The 19,396-nt window shown below is 32.7% G+C and overlaps 1 protein-coding gene across 2 annotated transcripts in view; it reads right to left on the bottom strand.

Annotated features, from left to right (window-relative positions):
• LOC109852659 (metabotropic glutamate receptor 8-like) overlaps positions 1–19,396 on the bottom strand; it is a 65,716-nt gene that overhangs the window by 39,977 nt on the left and 6,343 nt on the right. For both annotated transcript variants that reach the window (XM_020424023.1, XM_020424024.1), the window contains exons 2-3: positions 10,507–10,649; positions 10,198–10,413 (exon numbers count right to left, since the gene is read on the bottom strand). In XM_020424023.1, coding sequence (XP_020279612.1) covers positions 10,198–10,413; positions 10,507–10,638 — 348 coding nt within the window. In that variant the 5' untranslated portion in view covers positions 10,639–10,649. The remainder of the gene's footprint in view (positions 1–10,197; positions 10,414–10,506; positions 10,650–19,396) is intronic.

The following is a 19,396-nucleotide window of genomic DNA, read 5'->3' as shown; positions in this document are numbered from 1 at the left end:
ATAATATATTATTATTATGTTGTAAATAATGTATTTTTATCCAAAAAGGATATAGTTTTTATTTTGTTTTTTACATCATTAGGCACGTTTGCAACTATTTGTGCTTTCTAAAATTTTATCTTTATTGCAAAAACATATTTAATGCTTCAAAGATCGTATAATCTCTTTTTTCCTGAGTAAATGACGAAAAATCGTTTATATTTTGTCATAAAAGTTTAGCTCTCTCTCTCTCTCTTTTAGATCGACATATAAAGAATCTTACATTACGCTTTTATACCAATCGTTAAAATATTCATAACTTATCTATATCAAGCTTATTGTGCCGTTAATAGAAGTCTAATGACGATGTTACTCTCATTGGTCTTCAACGAACCATAACAATAAAACCAAACGTAAAATTATGTACTTAACACAAAAATAGACGTCATAAAGATTTGTTGCAATATTAAAGCAATTTTAAACTGAAAACGGCACGCTATAGTCTTCTGCGTTATATATCTACAATTGCTCTCTTTCTCTCTCTCTCTTTCTTCTCTTAAAAAAAAAAACAAATTAAGAAACTGTTTATCAAACTACGATATTATTTTCTAACAGCATACTCAAATTTTAAAATAATTTTAATTGTCAAACAATTTGATATAAAAAAGATTAATTGCAAAAAGTAAACAACAAAACAAAACAAAAAAACTAATTGCTTGCAAAGCGCAGAAAAAACAGGAAGTCGAGAGTTCAAGAACGTAATTTAAATTTAAAAACCATAATATAGTTCTAGAATAAAACGGAACGCATGTCATAAAAAATGCAATTTGAAAATTTAATCGCAGATTAAATATTATAGAAAAATGAAATAAAAAAATAAAGATAACTCTATGACACTGTTGTTTCGCAGAAACATTGTTTTAACAATTTTACTATCATATTACTTTCATTTCTATAAATGAAATACATAGAATTTCGTATCTGGCTTTATTATTGCGTATGTAAAACAATGTCTTTTTTTAAACTTTGCGAAAATGATTAAACTCGATGTTACAGAGATACAACGCGAAATTAATAAGAGAAGCTGATCGAATTTAATTTGTAGACACGTAACTTGCATGCAATTTGCTTAACGTTACCGCTTCAAGAGAGCGAGTTAACTGTAAAGTTTGTAAAGTATAATGTATAAGATATTGCATTGTGTGAGAAATTTAATTCTACTTTGATGATTAAGAACAGAAGTAATATATATTTTCAGCTTCAAGCTGTTTAAATATATTATAGGTTATAAAAAATAAATTATATGATATTATAAGTTACAAAAACTAAATTTCGACTGTTTTCAAATATTTACTCCGTGATGAGTGTTAAAGTTTACAATTCGTGCTTTCTAGAAAAATTAGTCTAAAATCTAAACAAATAAATTCTTTGAATTTACATTCTTTCCGCATGTTGAAATTAGCGTCTTCGGCCATCTGTGTCCCTTATAAATATTTATGTGTTCCTGAATCTCGAAATTCTCATGTGCTTCTTGCATTTTTAAATTTCTCCACCATTTTGGAATCGGCACAACTCGGAACGTTGTCTACATTCATACATATGCTCGCCGAATTTTCGAATCTTGTTTAGCCAGCTGTTTTTCGTCTAACAGCAAAGTTCCGTCTTTCCTTCTTCTTCCATACACTTTTAAGGAGTAGCGGTAAGGTTGACAACATGTAAGTCAGAAGAGAAAGTTATCCGAAATTGCATTCTGCGCAACTCGAGACGACGACGTTCATAAAACTTGCACACCGCAGGAACAGTCGTCAGCGAAACTAGACGGTTGAATCAAATATATCGATAAAACTCGAACGGGTTCAATGAGAGTCATATACAATGACACAAACAACGAGAATTTGGCCATTTTACGATTTTGAATTACTCGCGAATCGCGTGCTTCTATTCACATTACGAGCTTGTTAACGTCTATTATTCATCGATAAAATGCGCAATTTGAGCGAGTTTTTTTTGCAGTGTCTTGTAAATATGCGCGCGATTTTGCTAACGTCAAAAAGACTGCACACGTTTTGTGAAAACGTTTAAATTGCAATTGCATGCGTCAAAACGTAAATATATTACGTAGGATAACTCCGAGTTTTATGTCGCATAGGTCCGAAAAATAAGAGTGAGAGTTCAGCGGCTATTTTGCGATATAATGCACAAAGGATTAAAGTATAGCAATGTTGTAGTTTAGTATTTTTCGACAGTTATTATTCCGGACTTTCTTTATTTCATTTTGCTATTTGGCTTTCCGTGATGGTCGACACACACAATTGCGAACATTTCTGATTCTCACTTGAGTTTTTGGATGATCTAAATATATTGATCGAAAACCGACCCAGTGATCTCGCGGCCTGAGTGCAAGAGCTACGAGCGGGAGGTCCCGAATTCGAATCCGCACACCGTCGGATTTTTCCAGATCGAACTTCTTTCAAAGTCGAGTTTATCAATTGAAAAAATTGAACTGAATCTCGGACTTCCAATCAGCTTGAATTGGTTGTGGGAGATGTGGAAGAGGAATGTTGTAACTCTGAGGGGAATCAATAAAAAAATTCCTTTATCCTTTTTACATATTGAACGAAACGCCCCAATTTATACGTGAAGTCTTCACAAGTTTCTCACGCCCATCCGTGACTATTCAGGCTCCTTGGGTCGATTTTAATTTAATATTATATTAAAAATAAAAAGAAGCGACCAAGAGAACCAATGGTCCGATGTTGGCGATGGATTATTAAATAATTCTATACAGCGAGTTTGAACGTATTTCAAACGTATTTTAAACCGAGTTGTATCTTTAATTATTTATTTGTTCACGCCTACCTTGAATATGCGTTTAAAAAAAACGAGATAGACCGATCTCGTTTTTAAATTATATCAGAAGATACTTAGATATTGATACCTATTTACTGGTCGATGAAAAAAAAAAAAAAGATTGGATCAGATTCAACAGAAAGATTATCAAGAATTTAACCAAACTTTAACGTTCAAATCCACTGTGTAGAATTATTTAATAATTCACCGCCAAAAGTAGACCATTGGCTCTCTTGGTCGTTTCCTTTTATTTTGAATTGCCGAGCCGCATTTGTAACTATTTAATATTATATTTCGTATTTTCTTAAGGAATCGTATTCCCATCCACAAATGGCCATATAACTCTTCTCTATAGGATATATGACAAAACTGCAAAGATTTGTTTTCAAGTTTTTTTCTTAAGATACAAGGACTAAGGATTTTGTATACGTAATTTTTTTAATAATAAAAGACAGTATAAAGTTTTTATTGATATAGATTATTTGTCTTTAGAATTCTAAATAATATTTGATAAATTAAGTTTTCAATAAATGCAACTCATATCTCGGAGTCGCTCTACACGTCTGTAGCAGCAATATTTGCCAAAGCATCAACGCACATTTTTCACTAATCACAAAGAAAGAATGACACTTCCAAAAATCTATGAGTTTTTTTTAATCTGCTATTCGGAGTAATTGCGTTGCGCTAAGTGATAATCATAAAATAACGAATTTGTCAACATCACCGTTTTCTATATTATCCTTTCTATTATTTTCCGTCATTATCCTAAATGAATAAGATTAAAACGTTCGTTAGTCTTGATCGCGAAAAGAGTGACGCTCCGGTATAGAAATAGTTTCAATACATTGCTTTTAAAAAAGTTCGGAATACTTTGACGAAGAAAAGAGCGCATTATCGGAAACCGATATCTGTGTGAAAAAAAAAAAAAAAAAAAAAAACAGACAGACTGTAATTACAAGACGTTACACGATACCGATGTATCTTGGCGGGCCATTAAGCAGCTTTTTAACGCAACTCATAAAAAAAACTATCTCCCAATTTACTGTTTTTCCACTTGCGCACTCTAAGTGTTCTATCATTTTCCACTTTTAAACGCGTTTTCTCTCTTCTGCATGCGCGCAATCGCGAAAGAAGTTGTAAACTCATATCCGGCAAAAGCTGAGAAAAGCAGAAATCATAAAATATCGCATTTATCACTGTCGCCTGGCAACGCAAGTCTCTTTATTATAAAACAATTTATCATAAAACAATACAAAGCAGGTACTTCCTATACATAAAAAACATCGCGCGGCTCGTGACGTTCTTACATCAAAGACGACAAGAAGGCAAGGAAATGCTGGATAATATGCTCGCGTTGCGAAAGTAATTAGTCTTATCCATCACCGCGATTGATCGTGACGCAGCTAGAACTGTCTGTGAGTCTTTATCTTCTCTATTTACCGAGAGCTTTGGTATATAGAGAAAGCGTGCGTATATCTATCAGTCATCCCTCTTCTTTCCTGTACTTTCAATCGACGGCGGGTTATCCGGTGGCTATACGATCGCTTCATTAGCGTTCTCGCTTTTCAGCGATACATCACAAAGCTCGACCGACGATGGACTGCTTTTACCGCGCAACTCGTTCAATCAAACTATTGTTATGTTTTTTTATTTTCTTTTTTTTTCTTTGTTTAACGCCAACCAGAGCGGAGAGAGATCGGATTAGAGAACGAACAATGTTACGAATTGATATGAACCGACAACGGGGACCGACGTCAACAGCGAGCGTAAAACGGCGATTTCGAAATTAATGACGCGATCATTCCGGCAATTTCATCCTCAGTCGGATATGATGCGATTGCCATGAGGGTAAATGACGTTGCTGTCGATGCTCCATTGGCTATCTACAATACCACTCTGTTGATGAGCAAAGTACAGTTGGCGAGCACAACGACGAGACAAATCCGTATCCTGTAATTCACGACCTGACGCGCGCGCGAACTTTGTCAATAACTTAATTTAATAGTAACTTAATATTCGCAATATTAAGATGAGTGTTTCAGTAGTAAACTACGTCCAAGTGGTAAGGAATGTACTTTCAAACGCAATATATTTTGAATTGTATTTTTTTTAATTATATTTCATTCCTTTTTAACAAAACAAATTTAAATCAGATGTGATTTTCTATTGAAATATATAACTTTATTACATTTTAATTACTCCTCTGCCTCTCCCGCAAAATAGATCAAAAGTATATTGAAAAACTTGATGTTGTAATAATTAAAGGTACATATTAGAATGTGTTTGTTTGTTTTTCTTGTTTCAAAATATTTGCAATTATTCTTAATCATCTTAATTCACTTTTTTTATTTTTAAATTAAAATTTTGTTAAAAAGAGTTGTCAATAACATCAAGCAAACATATATTATATAAAAGAACATTGTGATGTCGCAACATGTTGTTTATAACATTTTTTTGTTTCAAAAAGAAAAATCAAATTAATATTTTGTCAGTTTGTTAGGTTAATTTTGCGAATATAATACTCATTTTTAATATTTTATGAGCAAGTACAATTTTATTATAGTAAAAAATGCATATTGCCGATATTTGCAATTTTCCTTTCATTAATATTTCTTTTGTAATTCGAGTTTTCAATAATCTGATTGATTTTTTTTTCGGACTAATTCTCTGTCAAAAGAGATTTTTTCTTCGTTTAAAGCGGGTTTTTAAATGTAATGTGTCTCTTTTACGCTATTGCAAATGTAAAAATCTTGTTTGTAAAAAATGGCGATAAATTGCGGAACAGAAATGCGGTCGACACACCTAATTCACGATTGCTTTGCAAAAACTGCGTCTCTTATATACTGTTATTTTACTTTTTACGCTAAATGACTCCGTCAGAGAGTTTCATTTATCCTGCAAAAGATTTTACATAAAGAAACTTGAAATTGCACGTGAGAACCAGTACCATTTGCCACAGTTAGCAAACTTTAAAAAGTTAAGGGGATTAAAAATTTCCAAGTTACCAAAGTTCAACAAAGAAAGAGGAACTGATAAGCAGAGGAGCTGGTGGAGAAAGTTTTGTTACTCGGCAATCAGTAGCACGCTTGACTAGCTCGTTTATCCTTCGCGGAATTCAAGCGTAAAATTATTATGTGGAATCGAATTTATACGATAATTCGATTATACTATTCGACTATTCGTTAATTACGTGTCAACACACTTAAACGCAAAGTTAGATGAGAAAATCTTTGGCGTTACACCGTTTATTAAAGCACATAGAGAAACCGACGTGCTTTCGGGAAGAAGCGCAGTTTATTAACTGTCTGCGAACCGGAAATCTGTTCGCAAATATTAGATGGCTCCCGCAATATCGTTTCCCATACAGCGAATACTACTGTCTCATGATGCATTGCAAGATGTGTGTACATGTCTCTCTCTCTCTCCTTCCCTCTTTCCTACCTCTCTTTTTCTATTTCGGTGGAAAAAAAAGAAAGAGTTCCTCCGCATTATTTATATATATTGTAGATATTATATAAATATTATATAAATATTTATACAATGTAGATACTTCACCCTTTGTAGTCAGACGTGAGTTTTACTCAGATCCACTCAGAAATCAGCGTTTTCATTCAATTCAGATAACAATGTAAAAACCTGTACTGAACTTCAAAAATTCAGATTATCACAACAAAAGATGCTAAAGTACACGTTATCAGAAAATTAATCTTAAAAACAAATGTATGTTTGTTTTACTTTTGCATATATCTTGCATTTCGCGAGCCACGTTTTCTGTTCCACGTTTTACATTTTAAAGTTGTATATTGTTGTAAATTGTAAAACAAGCATGAAATTATTGTAATTGTTTAAACGCAACTGTGAAATTAAAATTAATTATTTACTTTACAGTCTGGAGTTTGGATTTCACTGCAATTAAAGTTCTTGAGTAGCGCGTATAATATTTTATATAACAGAAAATACTTGAAGTTATTCAGCAATTTTTTATAATAATTACATTATTATCGGAATTCGTTCGAGTGTTCGACGGAAGAATATACACGATAAATATGTATCAATGGAAATCATACATCTACGATGCACCCACGTCGTCGTTGCTTTATATTACAAAGTACAATGGTGCCGGATTCCGCGAGAACCAAAGTGGGAACAGTCGTAAATATTTATCGAGCTGGGTCGCATCGAGCGGGGATGAGTCGCTTTCGCTCACGACGCGATTCCGATTTATGCGCGCAATTCCCACGCCTGCGATCACAGCGCGGAAGATTGTCACGATGGCGGAGATGAAAATAAAGTAAATATTTAGTGATGTCGCGAAAAGAAATGTGGCTACAAAATCGCTTTTTTGTACACGGCTATTCGAGATCGGGCCACTTCAAACAGATACAAGGTCGGGTCTTGAAGAGGAGAGAGAGAGAGACAGCATCACGATCGATCGGTTTTTCTCCACTCACTTGCCGCGAGAGTCAGCTGTTAACTGGTCCGCACTTCTAAGTGTACATACACAAAGAATAGACGAACCTTTTTCATGTGTGATAAGATCATTTCAAGTGATGTGTTTCATATGAACGCTCGTCGAGTGACACACAATGCGATCGACTTTTAGTGAAGGATGAACAATGATAACAAAAGTGTATGTACCGAAGAGAGATGGCGAAAAGCAGCTCTGTGATTTTTGCAGAGAAATTTTCAAGTTTAATCCTTCGTGGTCAGACTTCAAAAATGACGACGAGTTAGTCAGGCTGTCTGTGAAACTCCACGCGGCTTTAAGATCAAATATCTCCGCGAAAAATCTATATTTTTTCAATTTTTTTTTTTTTTTACTCAAAAAAAAAGCTTGAACACTTTTGCGTCAATCAAAAAAACAAATTGAAAAAATCTCTAGTAATTTCGAAAATATAAGCGTTTAAAAAAACTAATTTTTTCTAGAAACGCCAATTTCTGAGTGAGTCTGGGAGACTCACGTCTGACTACGAAAGGTTAAATGAATAAAATATGATTGCTATGAAATGTAGAGAAAAACTTTAGTTGAAAAATAAATTATCTCGTATGTTTTGCGTATTACACGTTTGATGTAACGAATAAGTTAGTTGCGTTACGTAGAGAAGATGTGACTCATTATTTACAAATGAATGTGTGTTTTTTCTCTCTTACGTACGGATTACCAGTTGACTAAATTTGCATTTAGATATGTGTAAAAATCGAAATTATATTATATGTATATTTTCGTTAAAATGTTTTGATATTTAATCTGAGAGATAATTGTATATTTGTATGACTTTCCCAAACAAACATTATGTGACAAATATTCTTCTTTTCCTTATCCAACGTTTATTTATTGTCTGTTGACGAATCGAATTCAAATAAGAAAACACAATCGACGATTAAACGTGTAATCCAAGAGGAGAGACAAAAGATTCGCGTCCGTTGATGAGACAAGACTAGTGAAAAGATCGCGCAAACCGACTATCGCTAACAATTGAAGATTCTTTGTAGAAAACAATGTAAGTGTCAAAATTGATAATTTTTGTTTTTTTTTTATCGAAAAATGTTCTATGGGAATATCGGGAACGCTCGAAAATGAGACTTCCATAACAAAATTCACTTTACTCGTCCGAGATCACGCACATCTCATTCTTTTGTACGATAGTCGTTTTTCTATTTCGGTTGTGAAACGAACTACTCGCGCGAGTCGCTTCTCGAAGAAAAACGAACTTTGTCGCCGCGTTTCTCGTTCACTTGCCTTCTTTTGCCTTGTATATATGTAGCGTATGTCCTGATAACGTTACACTGTCATGGACCGCAACGTGTCCCTCGCGCATCCCGAAAATATTTCGCAGAGAATCTCCGGGGGTCAAATTGAATTCTACGGAGAGTCCGCGCTTCGATGCTTTATAAAGCGAGAATTTGATGTTTGAAATATGGAATTATACGCGAAACTCTCCGACTGAAATTAAACTCAAATGTTCGCAGCTTTTGCTTTTTGAACGGATTTCTGCTTAATTTATGCACGTTGCACGAGATAGTAACATAAAAGCAATTCGCATTAATGTCACGTCTATCTGTCCGCAAATTATGATAAAATAATGTGTCTTTTCCAAATTTAACGAAATTTCAGCCGACACGCGTATAGTCGGATTCACATTAATTAAGCAGCGCAAGACAATACCGGATTAAGGTTGTAATAATTTGCAATAGAATGTTTATATGAAACCACTGCAAAACGGCCTCGGACAACGGCCGGTTGGGTTCCTAAATCACGTGTCGCAATGTCAGCGTCATGATGTACCTAAATGGGGTTTGCGGTTATAACCGAGTTGGTCGCCGATGACGGAAATGAAAGGAAATAGATTAAATTATTATGTCTAAAGTGTGCGGGCACGTTCAATAGTAGAGTGAGAATATGTATAGACATTATTTATATCTACTTGTTAATCAATAGCGTTCAGCAATTTCAAATTTTTGCAAAAGAAAAGAAACACTTTGTTAGCGCAATATAATGATGTTTGTTTGAGAAAGTGGCACAAAATCTGCTAACATTAATTATCACGGCAGTTATAAAATTGTGCATTAATGAATTTTTATTTTTTTACAACTATTTTAGACGTTTGTTATTAAGTAATAATTTTTTTTTATCAGAGTGCAGCGTTAATTGACTACACAATGTAATTGCAATTACTTGTAACGTCTCTGGTTTGGATCGAGCCTTTTTGAAACAAATAATTTTTTTAATAAATATTTGAATATAAAGCATCTGGTTTGTGATAACAAAGATGTGAGACAAAAAAAAAAAGACAAACTCAACTGACTTATCAGGCGTAGTAACTACAAAGTCGTATTACAAAAATATTGATTTCCAATCGGTTTTCACGCGATAGCAAATTTTATTCATATATCACTACAGTCTCGTAGGAAAACAAATAGATCGAATTGGACTGGTAGTTCCAGTATTCTCGACAGCTGTGAGAAATTGCAGTTGCGAGAAGTGCAACGAAGAGAACGAACCACGACATTGCGAGCACGCGCGTACATGTGTCTTCAGTTTCCTTCCGAAAAGTAGAGTTCGTCTTTTTTTACGGGAATTACGTAACTCTTATACAGTTATTTTAGCTTGTACGTTTAAATCGTCTCTCCGTCAGAATTTCATTCGCACGTTTTATATCATACTATGTTATATCATACTACATAATCGCATAAATTGCTTTTATTATATTTAGTACAATAGAGTTAATAAAGTAAAACTTCGGAATTTTTCTCAAAATTAACAAAAAGTAGAATTTTAAAGTGAATCACGAAGTAAGTTTTTCTCTGACATAACTACAGATATAACAATATATTATGTTTAAAAAGAGACACACACGGAGGATGTACCTTGTTCATGTACGATCTCATAAACTCCATGCTCTGGTCCAGAGCGTGCGTGTCGCTGCTACAGGAATCGATGATCAGAGCTCCTAAGGTAGTATTCGGCAAGATTTCCGTGTCTTCGTTTATAAGATCAAGAGCGTGCAGCATAGCTTCCAGCCGTTGCACACCTTTCTCTTCTTTCACCGCACCGCACGGAGACTCGCCCGTAAGAGTTGCGACCTAAACAAACAAAGATAATGCATTTTCTCTATCTACCGCGTGGATGATTTTAAAAACAATATGCACGCTATAAAAAAATAAAGAAAATCTTACTTGCTCGTGCATCGGGAATATTCCGCCAAGAATCAAGTTGCCGTTGATTCGAATTAAACGTGCTTCTTTCTCTCGGTAAGATTCGCCGATGGCGAGGAAACTGAAGTACAAAGAGAGCAAGAGCACTTTCATGTTGAATTGTCCTGTAACAAAAGAAATAACGACAACATCTAGAAAGATATTTCTTAATAAAACTTTTGCAGATACTGAACAGAGATAATTCTAATTCACATAATTTTTTTTATTCTGTGAAATTATATATTATGTATGTGTAACGTACAATATACGCGCGCGCGCCAAATAATATATGTATATAAGAAAAAATTAATAACCTAAGTAAGAAGCTTAAGAAGTTAAGAATTGAAATTAATCAGAAAAAACTTTGAAGCCGTAGTCCACCGATGAACGTTGGAAATAATCAGGAAATTGAAGACAAAAAAGATCTTCAATTCGTAGTTGGAACGTTTCGATTGTTTATTTTAACCATCTTCCAGCCAATTGCAGTAATGTTAGAAAATTCTGTCTGAACAAAGATATTAGAATAATAAAAACATGTCAAATGATATCATTCTAATATCTTTGTTCAGACAAAATTTTCTAATCTTTATTGCTACAATTGGCTGAAGATGGTTATTAAAATAAACAACTAAAACGTTCCAATTAAAGATCTTTTTCATTTTCGATTTTCTGTTTATTTTCACCACGATGGACTACAGCTTTAAAGTTTTCTGATTAATTGAAAAAAATAATATATATTACACAGTAAGATAATTTAAATTAATTTTAGTTTGTAATAATACATCACATACAGAAAATGTTAATTTTAGTTTGAGTGGGACATGTAAAAAATGTTAAATTAACTCATTCGTCATGCGTTACTTATTGACAAACTAGTAATGTAATTGACACAACACTTTACATTTCGGAATCAAAAATGTAACAAATATAAATATATTTATTACATTTTTTACTTTAAGTGTGATATAAAAATAATCAAAAACTACATAGAAAAGTAGTTACAATAATTCGTAAGAAATGTACTTCAAAAAAGAACATTTACTTTTTGTGTGTTAAATTAACACTTAATAATATTATTTTAACTTTGAGTTTAGTAAACCTGATTATTTTGTGTGTCAAAGTTCATGATTATTTTAAGATTTACTTTAACTTTTCTTATAATGTTCTTAGAATGTTGAGATGACTTTAAGATTTCTCGTAGATTAATTGAAATAATTATGTTAAAAGTATTCAAAATAATATTCTATTTTTAAGTGACATGCGCATAACGTTAGATTTTGAAGTTAACATAAATGTAACGCATGTTATATGTTAATTTTACATTGAAGTAATAATCAAAACGGAATAACACAAAAAATTGTGTTTTATTTTATTTTAACGTAGACGCACGATTTTTTACTGTGTATATATATCATGAAAATTTAAATTTGCTTTACTACAAAGATTTATAACTGAAACAAAGCCTGGAGTATAGTCTGCTTTCTAGATTGTAATGTATATACATTGACAGTGTATTCGATATCTGGTATAGTCTTCTATCCATAAGATGAAAGATAATATCCGTTTTGGTGGATTGGCAAAGGTCGGAAAATACAATCTTCTATATAATCTTATCGATTATATCAAAGAAAGTAAGATATTAGTTATAATTACCAAAATTCAAATTAGTTTTACATGCTTTCCTACTAAAAAAAACAAAACATATATTAAATTTAAAAAATATATTAAATTTAAAAAATAATAATAGTGTTTTTATTTTTGATAATTCAAAGCTTAGAGGTATCTGTAATTAATATCTATAATTAAAATTTAGTAGTATAGTATTTATAATTAAAATTTAGTAGTATAGTATTTATAATTAAAATTTTTCATTACTTTAAAGATACACGCAACGTGTTAGACACTCAACTCATTAACTAACTGTCTAGGTACTAAACTCGCGTCACGTGCGCAGACACTTTCTTATTTTTTGTAGTTTTTTCGCGCTTTATGTCACAGACTCCGGCGCATATATATAACTGTGCATCTTTTGTTACGTATATTAGTGTTACAAATTGCAATTATTTTTCAACTATACGAGAATTTAATGTTTTTTTCTATCGCGAAACAAAAAAATATTATCAACAAAGCGATTGGAAAAATAATATAAGCGTTGAACTGCTTTCGAGAAATAAATTTCCTTCGCTGTCGCATAAGTCTCTCTTCTTTATCGGAGGAAATTTATGTACAAAACTTAGGAAAGCACGTTTATTGACGGCATGCCAATACTAGTAACAATAACTGTACTTCTTGCTTTATATATCGATGACGTGGAGCTGAAACGGCCGATCAAATCTCTTAAAAGAACAAGAATAAAGAGATCTTTACGTTACGCATCTAAATGTATAATATATAATAGTTGTTTATGTGTTTCTCTCTTGGCTTTTTCAAACTAAGATGACACGAATCGGCGATCAATCACATTTTTTTTTTATTTGGCTCTCATAGCTTCGTTTATATTCCTGTGCGTTGCGTTTCTTTTATCTGGTGATGAATTTGCTTTTTCTTCCCAACTTTCAAAGATAGGCCAACCAAGATAGCCATTATTGCGGGCACAGGCTTTCTTTCAAGAAAAACGATATCCTCGCTTGAGAAGATACTTTTCGTAATACTTTCTGAGAGCACTTTTCGGCAGGTACTAGTATCCATTTGACTTTGCAAAATTTCGAGAAAAGATAACAATGCATCTCTGACTTCTGCATTAAGAAGTTTGATGAAATGAGAAATTTTTAATTATGTTATTTACATAATACACCAAAGAATTCTAAGATAACATTCCTTTCTTCATGTATTCTTTACGTATTTTTCATAAAAATTCTCAGCAAATGTCGCACACGTGTCATTTTTCATGTCAGGTTTTATGTTGTAGATTTGTGGAAAAAACTCATCTCCGTTTTATAGAGATTGAGAAGCTTAATAGATTGTAAAGAAAATTGAGCAAATATATATGTGTGTGTGTGTGTATGTGTATTTCGTAACTGAAGTATAAAATATAAGCTTCAAAATGTAAGCCGCAAAGATGCTTCCGGTAACTGGCATCAGTTTGTTCAAGAATCATCGCCATCAAGACAAGAGATAATGTCAGAGACAACATTTTATATCTTCAGAAGACTGTCGGCAGCCGAGCTCTTTTATTTTCCAATGTGGAAAACCAGGAGGTGCGCGACAGAAGATAAACAATCTCATCCTAACCTTCTTTTCACAAAAAGTCTTTGCCTTTAAGCGCAGATTTAAGCAGCAGTTTTTAAAGGGAGAAAGAGCTCTATAACATCTTGTAGTAACGTGTGTTTTATATTAAGCTAGCGCGTTAAGGTGAAACCAAAATTCGCGCTGTTTCTTTATTAATTATATGAAAGGAAACCTCGTCGATTTATCGTGTGCGAATTTTTATGCGTTTTTTTTCTTGTTTTCTCACGAATTCCCAACAAATCTCAACGAATTCGTAGCAATTACGTTCTCATCAAAGTACATACCAAATAAGTTGCATAGACATCTATACTGTAATGAAGGTTGATTCGATATAAAGACTTAGTTCAAGAATCTTTGAAAAAACATCTGAAGAATTCGTATTGATATATTGATCTAATCACGTGGATTGCCGCGCTTTCCGGCGATCCGGGGAAAGAAATTAAATTACTAGCAGAAATTGCACCGTATCAGAGTCCTTGTTGGGAGAACACTTGACTGTAAGTTTCATGGTATGCCCTCCCTAATTGGTTTTCCGTGTAAACCGTGATGTGTGTTCCCTGGATTCTGACGGACAACACGAGCAAGGAATACGAGGAGTCTGTGCTTATCCGATTCAGCCGCTATACGCGCAGCTGTGCGGTAGACACCGCTTGACAATAACAAGCACGATGTTAGACACATATGACGAATTGTCACAGGCTGTCTCGCGTCATGTCAATATAGTTTTTAAAATGTCAGGCTCTATATACAACATACTACTGCTACTCAATCATCGCAGATCTCTATTAAGAAAGATATATGTTATAGCGTTACTATGATTTTATAAACAAAATAAGATTATAAACTCAAAAAACGAAGAGACTTAAAAAAAATATATTTCACGTAGTATTTATTAAAATATTTTTTGAAAATAATTATTTTCTTTTGTATATATAGTGCATTAATTCTTGGTGAAAACGGTGTTAAAATATTTCTTGTCGTCGAGATTTTGCCGCTCTGAACGCTATTGGAACATTTCCAATATCAAATTTTAATAGTAAGATATTTTATTAAAACTATTCCAATTTCGAGCTTTTCTCTTTTTGATGTCGAGAAAATTTTTACTCACGTTTTTATAAAAAATATACACAATGCATATTATATATTGATACATATTTCTTCTAAAAGTTACGTTTTTACAATTATTTCTTAAATTTGTAAAAAATTAAAAATTTTATAAACTAAGCATTTGATATAGATTTTGCAAATAAAATTAAAAATTTGATTCGTTATAACATCTATAATTTACACTTTAAATATTATATTTGATAACTTGGCTTTTAACATGCCGTGCTATTCCTCTGTGATTGATAGTTCAATTTAATACTAAAGGAGTCATACAATCTGTATTGATTTTATTGATTTTAAATTAATATTTGTGTTTTTGCTTCAGTAAGTAAAAAAATCACAAGTGCTTCTTTAAGAATCTTTTAATTTAAGCTATACATGTTTTTCATGTTTTAACTCGTTCATTCTGCAAAATTTATTCTGCAAAATTAATTAGTGCGAGGCAAAAAAATAGGATCGAATTATAAGTAACTGAAAGCTATAAAAGATATAAAATAGCTAATAATTGATGTAATGAAAACGTTTTGAAAAAAGAGAGACGCGATCGTGTTAGATGGAAAAGCGTTTCCATGCTGGCTACTTCCTATATCGGAAGCGGAAATGGAGATTCGCAGTAGGTAGGTTCGCGCGCACCAATCGAGGATTGCTTGAAGTGATCCTCGGCTATGATCGATGTGTCGGCTCGACGACCTCATCTCGCGACGACGAACCCTGCCGACTCAGCATTGCGGATGGAAGTTTTATTCGCGTGTTCGAGAATCTTTTTGGATTCCCCAAGAAAATTACAAACGACTTCATTTTTGTGCTCTCGCTTTTACTGCGGGTATTAAAAGGACTGAAAGGAGTCCTCGATGTGCTGTAATTCGTTCAGTAATTTATTTTCTCTCATGAGTCGTATCTCTTTAACTTGCTCGCTGCCGCGCATATATGTAAATGTGTAAAGCATTCTCGTGAAAACCTGACGTGACGCAAATACGTGACGAAGATAATTTTTCACAAAATGAAAAACTGACATGACACACGTGCGCGATGGAAACAATTTTTCACGTTAGATATACGCATAAACGAAGTCTCTCTCTTTTGAAGTATGAAATAATGTGAAGATGTGCATAGCTCCGCTTTCTGTTCGAATTACTCCGTGCACTTTGCAAGAGAACTAAGATTCCGCTGCACATCGGGATTTAATGGCGAGCGAGTACTGCCCGAGAATTTGAGGAATCCATTACGAGTCGCGTAAGTCGGACTTACACAGTTAGAGAAAAGGAACGACGAAGAACAAGAGTATACGGACGGACTGACTGATTGTAAGATCGCGAATAATAGCTTTATGACAATTTAATGTTTCAATAACTTCCAATTCGCAAACTTTCGTTTTACGATGGATATATAACAGATAATAGAGATAAATGGGAAATTGACGAGTAACAAGTTTTGAAACTCGTATAATTCTTAAGAAACAATTCTAGTTAAAAAAAAAAAAGAAAAGACTCGGATAAACATCTGCTATTTTAAAGAATATTACATTTATACATAAGAAAAATACATATAAAAGAAATTTATAATATAAATATTGAATACTCATGTATATAAACATAACAGTACAAATATTTACAATAAGTTGTTGATAAAATAAATGAAGTATTCAAACATTGCATCAATACTTCTTAAAAGTCTTAAAAACAACGAAATAGTCTAAAATATTTATTCAATTTTATCAAAAAATTGCTTGGTTGGCGAGTAAGTGCAAATTAATCCGCGCATGACAAGACGACAAAGAAGGAGGACAAATTTTAACCAATCACAGAAAATTTTCAAGTTAAGTCTGTTACTAGTTTACGAGATATGGACGAAGTAGTCGCTTTAATGAACTACTTGATCGTTTATATCTCTTACAAATTAGTAATAGCCTCAACTTGAAAATTTTCTGTGATTGATGTCTCATCATAAAATATTATTTGATACACAATTCAGTTTCAAAATCGCGGGATCAAAAAAATGAGCTAAAAAACCACCGATTTAAGTCTCCTTCTTTTCCTTTTATACTAATTTTCCTTTCTTGTTTACAAACGTTACAAATCACGAACAAATTACATATTACGAATAAAAACAACAATAAAACCAATACAATTGAAAAGAATGAGTCGAAAAAGAAGAAAAAACCAATATGAGCCTTGGACGCAGATGGTGTTGTGTAAAATAAGAGTAAAAATATAAATTTATAAATTGTACAACTATATAAAAAAATGTTAAACTTCCTAGATATTTATATCAAATAAATAATAACAAATATTTATTATTATTTACAATAATAAATAATAATATTTCACGATAGATATTTACTTCGAACTAACAATTAATCAGTAATTTCGAAATTTATTGAATATTATTCAATATTGCGTCAAAGCGACCGCAAACTGTGTTAATATGTGGAAGATCATGTCGTTATATGTATACATTTAACTATTGTTTTTAGGTTTTTATTTTTATTGTTGTGCGTTGCTAAAAAATTCATGGAAATCGGATGTCGGAATAGTCTTTTTCTTTTTCTCTCTATTCGTATTCCAGGAAATCAGAGGGTGAATGGAAACGATGGTACAATCGGTGCGAGCGTTAGTATTTTGTTGATGCGGCTGTTTGTAGCGAATGCGAGGTCGCGCTTTATTTCTTTTATCAGGATATGTGCGCGTAAGTGAAGCGCTTCCGCGATGCTTAACATATTAACCGCAACGTTATGGTGACGTCGTTTTCCCTAACTTTCTCGAGTAAATTCTTCATGCGGAACATCCGGTAGTGCGTTATTGTTTTAAAAAAAGAATTTGCTCCTCCATTTTCTACGACACGAGCATCGTATATTTTCTCGTGTTTTTCTCTTATACATATATGTATATATATAAATTTTTTGCTAATATAACCGAAATAATATTTGTTTTAAGTAAATTGAAATCACTGACTGCTATTTTTATTACTCAACTTACTTTTATTAATCTACTTATTATTTTGGCCACGTCAGTAATAACTTTTTTTAAAGATGGAGCTTGAAAATTCACTTTTTTTTATTTGCTTTATTTAGATCGTGGTCTTTTGATAGATTTATTAATATAGCTTATTTATTTATATAATTTTGAAATGTTTTAATTCAGTGCTTTGAACAGATATTTTAATTTCAAGTTTTATAATATTCTAACATAATATTCTAAATGAGACGTAAAATGATAAATTTGAGAGAGAGAGTGAGAGAGAAATATAGAAAAAAAGAAAGAAAAACTAAAATATATTTAATTCAATGAAATTTTCAAGGAAACTCGCGTATTTTATTTCCGCAATTTATTTTCGCGTAACTGCGATAACATCTTAGCAAACGTCAGAGTAATATCAACGTTATCGAATGGACCTCATGTAAAAAAATAATTAACCGCAAACGAAGAAGAGAAAGGATTGATGCGTTGTAGAATGTAATATTGTCATGTTTTCTCTCAAACCGAGATATCGATTACAATATCGAGAAGCAATACAATTGTAACTCTGATTTGTCTGTGAGCGCAGAAAAATTGTAATTGAAACAGTCATGATCGGCTTGATAGCGCCGAAATTCGGCTTCCATCGTCCGAGCTCGTGCAATCAGAATAATTTATGCGTCGCGGTAACGAACATAATTTACCAAAGGAAGAATCGGTAAAAGCTCTTCGTTGATGAATACAATTATGAAAAAAAGAAAAAGAACATGCACAGAGATATTATTAAATGAAAAAGTTTTTTATTCATTTAAGTCTTTTAAAGCAACAGTTTTTACTTTATTCCTCTACACTGCACGACTTTCATTAATATGCAATATTGCGATAATCTAAAACAAAAGAGAGTGGGAAAAGAAGAAAGAAAAAGAAAGAGAAAAAAAGAGAGGATAGGAAAGAAGAGAAAGGAGGGAGGGAGAGAAAGAATATAATTATTCAGTTGACTTCACTTCAGATAGCGATGTACTTATGCTGCAGTCAATGCAGTTGTGCGTAAAATAAAAAAATCTGCTAGAAAACAACTGTCTGCCCCGCGAAGCGAATATTAAGAATTGTTAAGAATGAAAATTGCTTAAGTTGTAGATTAGAAAATCTCATTCCGACTGATTGTAGTAACACGTGACCACAGCGCATGCTCTGCGGTCATATTGTATGCATGCGTTGGTAGTTACGTCACACTATAGTAGATCATAGCGCGTGCTCACGTCATTATATTCTGGGGTTCGCTTTGGGCGTTTACGCGCTTTAAACGTCTTTATTGCTCTTTAAATGTAGAACAAAGATAGACCGACGCTCAAAGCGCGTGAGCGCTCAAAGCGAACATACCTTATTTTGTCGTATTGAGCATCTCAAAGGTGATATGGAAATCTATTAGCATTAAATTAAAATGCATCACCATTTAGTTCCCATGTATTAACACATTCTATTAAATAGAAACAGTAGCGTAATCAATAAAAATATTAATCTTATATGTATGTATTGTGTGTGTCTTATTTATATTGTAAATTTGTATAAAGACAAAATAATAA

The sequence above is a fragment of the Pseudomyrmex gracilis genome, unplaced genomic scaffold, assembly GCF_002006095.1.
Source record: "Pseudomyrmex gracilis isolate BER0280 unplaced genomic scaffold, ASM200609v1 scaffold_32, whole genome shotgun sequence".
Lineage (NCBI taxonomy): Eukaryota > Metazoa > Arthropoda > Insecta > Hymenoptera > Formicidae > Pseudomyrmex > Pseudomyrmex gracilis.
The sequence above is the reverse complement of the archived record's forward strand: the minus strand, read 5'-3'. Positions and strand labels throughout refer to the sequence as shown.